Source organism: Elephantulus edwardii, unplaced genomic scaffold (genome assembly GCF_000299155.1).
Source record: "Elephantulus edwardii isolate Elephantulus edwardi_28Jun2011 unplaced genomic scaffold, EleEdw1.0 scaffold00044, whole genome shotgun sequence".
Classification (NCBI taxonomy): domain Eukaryota; kingdom Metazoa; phylum Chordata; class Mammalia; order Macroscelidea; family Macroscelididae; genus Elephantulus; species Elephantulus edwardii.
Window position 1 is genome coordinate 4,257,621 of NW_006399794.1, and position 8,337 is coordinate 4,265,957.

The 8,337-nt window shown below is 42.1% G+C and overlaps 1 protein-coding gene across 1 annotated transcript; it reads left to right on the forward strand.

Moving 5' to 3' along the window:
• The first annotated feature begins 3,449 nt into the window (after positions 1 to 3,449).
• Positions 3,450 to 4,069, forward strand: LOC102848104 (60S ribosomal protein L12-like). The gene has a single exon (XM_006885418.1). The coding sequence runs from the start codon at positions 3,528 to 3,530 to the stop codon at positions 4,023 to 4,025; it is 498 nt and encodes a 165-aa protein (XP_006885480.1). The 5' UTR covers positions 3,450 to 3,527; the 3' UTR covers positions 4,026 to 4,069.
• Positions 4,070 to 8,337: the final 4,268 nt, after the last annotated feature.

The window sequence follows — 8,337 nt, forward strand, 5'->3', positions numbered from 1 at the left end:
TGGTGGATTTGAATCTCATACCTTTGGGTTGACAGCCCAATTCCTTACTGCTAAGCCACCAGAGCTCCTTGGCACTTAGTGATGAGCTCTCAAAATCCTTCAGCAGTCATCAGTACCACTCAGCATCTTTTCTCTTTGATAGCAGAAAGATCAAGGGTTATTTCCTACTTCAGTTCTTTTTTTTTTTTTTCCTACTTCAGTTCTTATCCATCTGTTATGGTTTGAACTATGTCCACCCCAAAATATATGTTGTAGATGCTAATTTCTATGCTTATGACTACAGTCTCTTTGCAGGATGAGTTATCTTAATTATGTTAATGAGTCAGGATTAATAGAGTGTATCTTTTGAAAAGTAAGAGATTAAACAAGCTACCCAAAAGACACAGGGGAAAGAGATGCCAAGCCACAAGAACCTTCTGGCAGCGCTGACAGAGGGAAAACCTTCCCTAAGCCCACACCCTGAATTTGGACTTCTGGCCTCCTTATCTGCAAGAAAAGAAATTTCGGTTTGTCAAAGCCACCCACTCATGGTATTTCTTTTATAAACAAACACAGAGTTGATTCTGATTCATAGTGTCCCTGTAAAACGGAGCAGAACTTCCAAAGCTGTAAATCCACACAGAAGCAGATCTGTCTCCCACAGAGGAGCTGGTGAGTTAGAACTGAGGGCCTTTGGGTTGGCAGCTGAATGTTTGAACCACTGCACCATCAGAGCTCCTTAGTGAAGTAGTCCGAAATAACTAAGACACTCTCTAAATAGTCCTATGTCTTCTATTCGAAGGAGGAAAATAAGCATTTGAAAGTATTTGAAGACACACTTAGTAGACGCCTTAAGTCCACTTTGCCAATAAAAAGATCTTAGTTGAAAGATTTCTCAAAAGACAACAATGGAAGGGAATACATTTGCATACAACTGGATCTTCCCAGAGACTGCAAAAAGGAAAACCCCATTTTTCGATCTGGCACAGCAACAAGTACTTCTATAACTAAACAAAGTCTCTATCCTCTGGGCACCTCCAATAAAATGACTAAGGACTTTATCAGGTCCCTATACACTTATGACTATTAAGCTCTTCCCCATATTCTTTATCTCTGCTTCAAGGAGCTACATTTTACTCCTCCCCCTCATCACCTAACTCTAGCTCGAGAATTTTCATAGGGAATGAATCACAGTGGGTTGGCCTGGGTTAGTGTTGGGGAGCTTCTTGGTGTGAGGCTTCTCTTTCTCAGAGTTGTAGTTTTGTGTTTAGTGCTATACCTCAGCTTCCCTAAGAAAGAAACACGTGAAATCTCTGCAGAGACCATAAGTTATCATAAGCCCACTATTTACAGTCCCCATCGGTGGACACACCCAACAGTGAACAGTCTGGGCCTAGAAAATCTGCCTTTATTTATGACTCTCATAACATCATTGACAGTCATGAGGAAATGACATCCGAAGCTTCAAGGCTGCTGCATTTTTCTTAGGAATGTTGCTAGCCATAGCTTCCCATAAGTCCCTTGGGAGGTTGTCTGGGATCAGGGATCTTCTTTCCTAAACATTGTGGTTTGCTTGTTGTGTATTATAGAGTCTGAACCGACCTATAGCTGACCCTCCAGCAGGTTTTCAGAGGCAGTTAATCACAGAGAAGGAGGCTGCCCAGCAGAGCAGAGCAGCTGGTGGCCTTGAACTGTGTGCCTTTGATTGCAGTGCAGCTTCTTGCCACATATCAAGGGATGGGGTACAGGATTCACTGGCCTGAAAAGGGAAAATCACCCACGCAGCTTCACAACCCATCCTAAGAAATGGCAGGCCAGCTGGTACTCGATTATATAAACATATATTCCAAAATCCCCCAAATTCTTCACAGCACTTCACTAAAATAAACACAAATACAACCGTCCTAAAATCTTTCAAGAATTTCTTCCTAAAACAACAGCAGGTGGCAGCAAAGTTTTACATTTTTTACCCTTTGGACTACAATGAAAACAGAGTCATGGAATAGTTTCCTCATCTCTGAATCAGCCAGCTGGCCTCGAAATGGGCATGCTGCCATCTTAAAATGTGCAGAGTAGAGAGACCTTTCGGGTGGACTCTTTGGGTTTTGACAAGAAAACACAAAAAAAGTTCCTTTCCCCAAACCACAGACGCCTGCCAGTTTCTGCAGACAAGGCAAAAATTGACTGTCACAGGATGACTCTGTGTAGGAGACACAGGTGGTAGCTGGGAGTCTCAGAGACACTTAGCCAATGTCAAGGTGTTGCCTGTTTAAAATGGTAAGATTCTCAAAAAAACTTCACCATAATAAAGAGGAAACATAGCCAAGAATGGAGTCACTTCGTGATATAAATGGTTAAACTCTCAGCTACTAATTGAAAGTTTGACAGTTCAAACCCACCTAGAAACATCTTAGAAGAGGCCTGACAGTCTTCACTTGAAAGATCAGAGCCTTGACAATTCTATGCAGCAGGCAATCTCCTATTTGACCCAATGGAGGATCAGCTATGAGTCAGTTCCTACATCACAATGACTTTGAATTTCCACATCTGGGGTCCATGAACTGGAATTGACACAAAAGCAACTATCAACAACAACAGCAATGCCAAAGAATTTAATATAAAAGCATTTTTTTTATTTTATTGGGAAAAACATATTGGGGGTACAAGGAGGTGAGGGTTGGGAGCAGAAGGGTGAAGATGGGCAGGGATACAGTTGCAGCGCTGCAGAAATTGGTTGGTGGGGGGAGCAGGTGAAGGAAATAAAAAGGATCCAGTGGGGACCAGATGCTACAGGGGAATGATAAGCATTTTCCAATGCTATTTAAACCAACTGTCTTATTGATTTGGGAACTGGATGCAGACTCTCTGGCTTCTTCATGCTGAACAGGGGCGTTGATGTGAAGGGGGAAAGGGAGGACATTTTATCACCCTCCTGGTGATCTTGGGTTAAGGCTGCTTACCTTCTTGTTCTGTTAGAAGATATTTTCCTGTCATTTGCTCACCTCTGGACTGCAAAGTGTTTTCCCAGGTGGGTCCAGTAAGGATGGCTCATTGAACCCAGAGCATTTTTTTTAACCAAAGCAGTAAGAAGCTACACTGCAATTCCAAAAGTACGGGGTTCAGATCCATCAGATGCTCTGCAGAAGAAGGATGGCTAATCTCCTGTGCAATTTACTGCCTCTGAAAACCTGCTGGAGGGTCAGCTATAGGTTGGTTCTGACTGGATGGCAAACAATGACAAAAAAGTGGGTCTTGGGGAGCTCTGGTGGCCTAGTGGCAAGAAGCTGTGTTGCAATCCCGAAGATGCACAGTTCAAATCCACCAGATGTTCCAGTGGAGAAGGAGGGGCAATCTCCTCCTATGCCAGACAGATCCGATTCGGTGGTATACAACAACAACAACAACAAAAAAAAAAAGAAAATAAAAAGAAAAAAGCTAGTCTCTAAGAAACTTTTGTGGTGCTTTCGGCTTTCGGCTGGAGGAGGCCTCGGTGCAACTTTCTTCGGTCGTCCCGCATCCGGGTTCATCCGACACCAGCCGTCTCCGCCATGCCGCCCAAGTTCGACCCCAACGAGATTAAAGTCGTGTACCTGAGGTGTACCGGTAGGGAAGTCGGTGCCACCTCCGCTCTGGCCCCCAAGATCGGCCCCCTGGGTCTGTCTCCAAAAAAGGTTGGTGATGACATTGCCAAGGCCACCGGTGACTGGAAGGGACTAAGGATTCCAGTGAAACTGACGATTCAGAACAGACAGGCCCAGATTGAAGTGGTGCCTTCTGCCTCTGCCCTGATCATCAAAGCCCTAAAGGAACCACCCAGAGACAGAAAGAAGCAGAAAAATATTAAGCACAGTGGAAATATCACTTTTGATGAGATTGTTGGCATTGCCCGGCAGATGCGACACCGGTCTTTAGCCAGAGAACTCTCTGGAACTATTAAAGAGATCCTGGGAACTGCCCAATCTGTGGGCTGCAATGTTGATGGCCGTCACCCTCATGATATCATAGAAGACATCAACAGTGGTGCTGTGGAATGCCCAGCTAGCTAAGGAACTACAGATGAAAATATTTCAATAAAGGATTATTTGTTAACCAAAAAAAAAAAGAAAAAAAAGAAACTTTTGTGGTAGTGTGAAATGTGTCCAACTGCTAACCAAAAAGGTTAGTGGTTTGAATCCACTAGTCCCTGGGAGGAGGAAAGATGGGCAGCCTCCTCCTGTAAAGAAAGATTTACAGACTCAAACCTGATGGAAGGTTGCCATGAGTTGGAATCAGCTCAACAGCTGTGGAATGGAATGATTTCTGGAGCACCTCGAAGCTTCGAGACTCCTGAAGACTACATCACCCTCAAGACTACCACAGCTGCTGTAGCTTTGGGCTCCCAGCAGGCAGTGCCAACGCCACTGTCTGGTTTGGCCTCAAATGTCTGTGTTGCCTTAGTATTGTGTTTGGCTCCCAACTTTCAAGTCGTGGCTGGAAAATTTCCATTGCTACAACACAGCGCTTGAGTTTGGAACCCGAGCTTGCTGAACTGTTTTGCAGAGCAAATCTAGTTTTGCCTTTTAAGTGACTGATCAGTATATTTCATCTCAAAATAGTGCTGCTTTTTTTTTTCTTTTACTTTATTATTTTGTGTGTGTGTGTGTGTGTGTGTACTGTCAAATCAGATCTGACCGGTACAGGAGGAGATTGTTCCTCCTTCTCCAGCACAGCATCTGGTGGATTTGAACCGTGCACCTCTGGGATTGCAGTACACCAAAATGGTGCTTTTAGGCTCTCTCAGATATGCTTTAGCTGAGGGCCTCAAACCAGTCTAGTCCAGTTTGACCCCCTGCTGAGAAGTTCCCTTTCCACCTGAGATATATTGAGTTTAACAAAATCCCCAGGTGATGATCTGTGCATGAGTAAGGCCCTACCACAGCCACTACTATTGCCCTAAGTCACTTTCTAATGAGGAACTGAAGCCACTCCAGAGACCACCTTTTAAGCAAATAACGGGCAGGCCTATAAAAGAAACAATAACAGCTGTGTGGAACACTGCTCCTTAGATCAACCAACAACACAGGACCAAAAGGGTAATGTGCCTAAGAGTAAAGAGGAGAAGCCAGGGAAGGGCAGGGACAGTGTATGAGTGGAAATGAGAAATGCAGACAGAGTATAATAAATCGGAAGACCATGACACATGTTGGGGATTGTAATCAATGTCTCAGAACAACTTGTGTGCGAAGCACCGATTAGAAAACGAGTTTGTTGTGTAAACTTCCACCTAAAACACAATAACATGTTCACCAAAATAGTAGAGTCTGATGAAGCTTATCTGGGATAGAAATGTAAATTCTCAGCAGGGTTCAAAGCTGAATTAAACAGTTCAAATTGGGCTGCTTAGTTTTTATCCAGAAGGAAACTCCAACATTGGGGCTCTCTGGTGGTACTGAAAGATTTTATGTAGAACAAAACTCCTTTTTTGTTTTTCGAAGGAAAAAAAAAGACACAGTTGAAGACTTTGTTTCCAAGATCACAAACAGATCTTGTAAGCAGACGCATCTGTGGGTTTTCTTTTGGGAAGTGGCACTAATTTAAAAGTGAGTCGGTTTTGCCTTATGTAAATTACACAAGAGTATCTGCTGCATTAGCAGCTCCCAGTGAGTGGTCCAGTGGAAGGAGGAGAAGGTCATTTATTTACAAAAACATGGGATGTCAGTCCCTAACACATGATCTATTTCTTTCCTACAGAAAATGTGATGCTGCTCTGAGTGCTTAAAGATAAACTTCAGAGGCATTTTCTGCAAAGAAAGGGTACTTTAAAATTATCTAGTAAGGAAAACATTCTAAAATTCCTTTGAATGCAATAAACAGTATCTTTTGGGGCAACTTGCAGCAAATGTTCCAGAATTCATATCAACATTTAATTCTCCCTCTCTGCCTGTGTTCTACACTCCCCTGATAATGATGTTAAATTATTTAATGCAGAGAATTGACAACATCAGGAAAATATTTGGGTAACTGTCTGGAGTTGCCATTATTGGCTTTAATTATGACCTACTGGCTGTTGGGTCCTAAAACAGCCAGCAAATGACACGTGTGTGCCAAAGTATTCATTAGAATTCCCTTCTCAGTCATTGTCCAGAAAGAAAAACTTTGCTTCTGGCTCCCATCTTCAGTGCTTGTAAGTGGAATAATTAATATGCCAGATTTTTTTAAAAGAATCCATCAGAAAACAAGATTATGTGCATACCTTGTATTTTGCATTTAAAAACATCTTGAAAAAGTCAACTGTCCTTTTGCTCTCATCTAATACCCTGAAGAAAGAATTGTTTTTGCAGCCATGAAGTTAACTGGCATCCTGCATCCAGGCCTCCTCCTCCAAGCCTGGCTCTCTACCAGGCACAATCCTTTGGGAAAGGGCTTCTGAGCTTCTCCCATTTGAACCTCTGCTGAGAATTTGCATTTGCACCCCAGATACACTGAATCAGAATCTACATTTTCACAAGATTTCTACAAAAAGACTCACCTAAAGATAAGAATCGTAAGAATTTCCTGGAGATTTTTGTTAAATGTAGGTTTTGATTCAGTGTATTTGGGATGGAAAGGCAAATTCTCAGCTGAGGAGTGGAACTGTAATGAACTGTTAGGAAGCCCTGCATTGGAACTGCCAGTCCTGGGAAAGCTCAACTTGAGTTTCCAAAGGAATCAGTTAAAGAAGATGGTTTTGCTTTCTACAAAGATGGCGCTGAAAGGAAAGAAGGAATCCCCTGCCCCTCCCAAAACTGAAGCCAAAGCAAAGGCATTAAAGGCCAGGAAGGCAGTCCTGAAGGGCATCCACAGCTGAAAAAAAGAGGATCCCACGTCACCCATCTTCCAGTGGCCTAAGACACTGAAACTCCTAAGGCAGCCCAAATACCCCCAGAAGAGCGCCCCCAGGAGAAACAAGCTTGACTACTATGCCATCATCAAGTTTCCCCTGACCGCTGAGTCAGCCATGAAGATAGACGATAACAACACACTTGTGTTCATTGTGGATATCAAGGCCAACAAGCACCAGATTAAACAAGCTGTAAAGAAGCTCTATGACATTGATGTGGCTAAGGTCAACACTTTGATTAGGCCTGATGGAGAAAAGAAGGTGCATGTTCAACTTGCTCCTGACTAGGATGCCTTGGATGTTGCCAACAAAATTGGGATCATCTAAACTGAGTCCAGCTGGCTAATTCTAAATACAAGTTTTTCTCACTATTAAAAAAAGAAAAAGATGGGTTCACTTCTTCCCATCATTGCTCATTTCTTTGTAGTACAAAAATCTTGTCATTAGAGGGGAGAAGAGATTGAAGGGACTCAATCCCCTCCTTTTAAAGTTGATTAATCTAAAATGAAGAATATTATTTAAAGTAATCAAATACAGACTATTAGCAGTGAGGGGCCTAGGGCTCTAGGGACCTAGTGGTTGGTAAGAAGCCACACTGCAATCACAAAGGCATGCAGCTCGAATCCACCAGCTGCACTCCTGCAGAAGCCATCCTTCTCTGTGGGATTTACTGCTGCTAAAAACCCACTGAAGGGCTAGCTATGAGTCAGTTCCAACTCGACAGCACACAACAAACAACAATTATCAGTGAATGCTGTACAATTTTTTTTTAATTTCAGAGTTTTATTGTATTGCACTAAAGGAACAGCAGAACGGGTTATACAGTATTCTCTCAATAAACTTTGGAAAACATCTAAGGTACTTGCAAATTCTTAAGAGTACTTTCACCATCAGACTAGAACAGTATAACTGATTTCTTAATAAATAATGTCTTACAAATAAAAACACATTTAAAGTAGCTTTAAATGTATCCTTCACAAGTAATAAGTGTATTTTTATATCATGTTCACTTATGCTTAAGAATTGAAGCAAGTATATTACTCTGATGGAAATATGAGGAATCTCTCATTCATGCAATATACAGGGATAACATTCAAGTCAAATGGCGGGTGGGGGAAAATCCCATTATTTTTATTTGTAAAGGTTTCCATATAGTATCATCTACATGATAGATTTTGGAAGCAGGAGTGCCATCAACAAGCCTCCGGAAACTCTATGAACTGTGATAAAAGTCAATAGTTGTAGAGGTGCTTCAGGCCTTTTGTTCATAGAGTCTCTATGAATCGTGCTCTCGAAGGCAATCAACAACAAAACAACAACATGATAAACAAGGAGACCCATAAAGTTCCCCATCAGTCAGATAAACATTTTCAGTTCATCAAAACACCTGCTATCTACAGATACTATGTAATTAGATGGCATTTCAAAAAAACCAAATGAGCCCTATAAATTGCTATAAACAAAAGCTTCCAATGGACTAAGGTCAGTCAGTAATTAAT

Bases quoted from the DNA above. Each gene is read 5' to 3' on its own strand.
- LOC102848104 (XM_006885418.1), top strand. From the start codon at position 3,528: ATGCCGCCCAAGTTCGACCCCAACGAGATTAAAGTCGTGTACCTGAGG.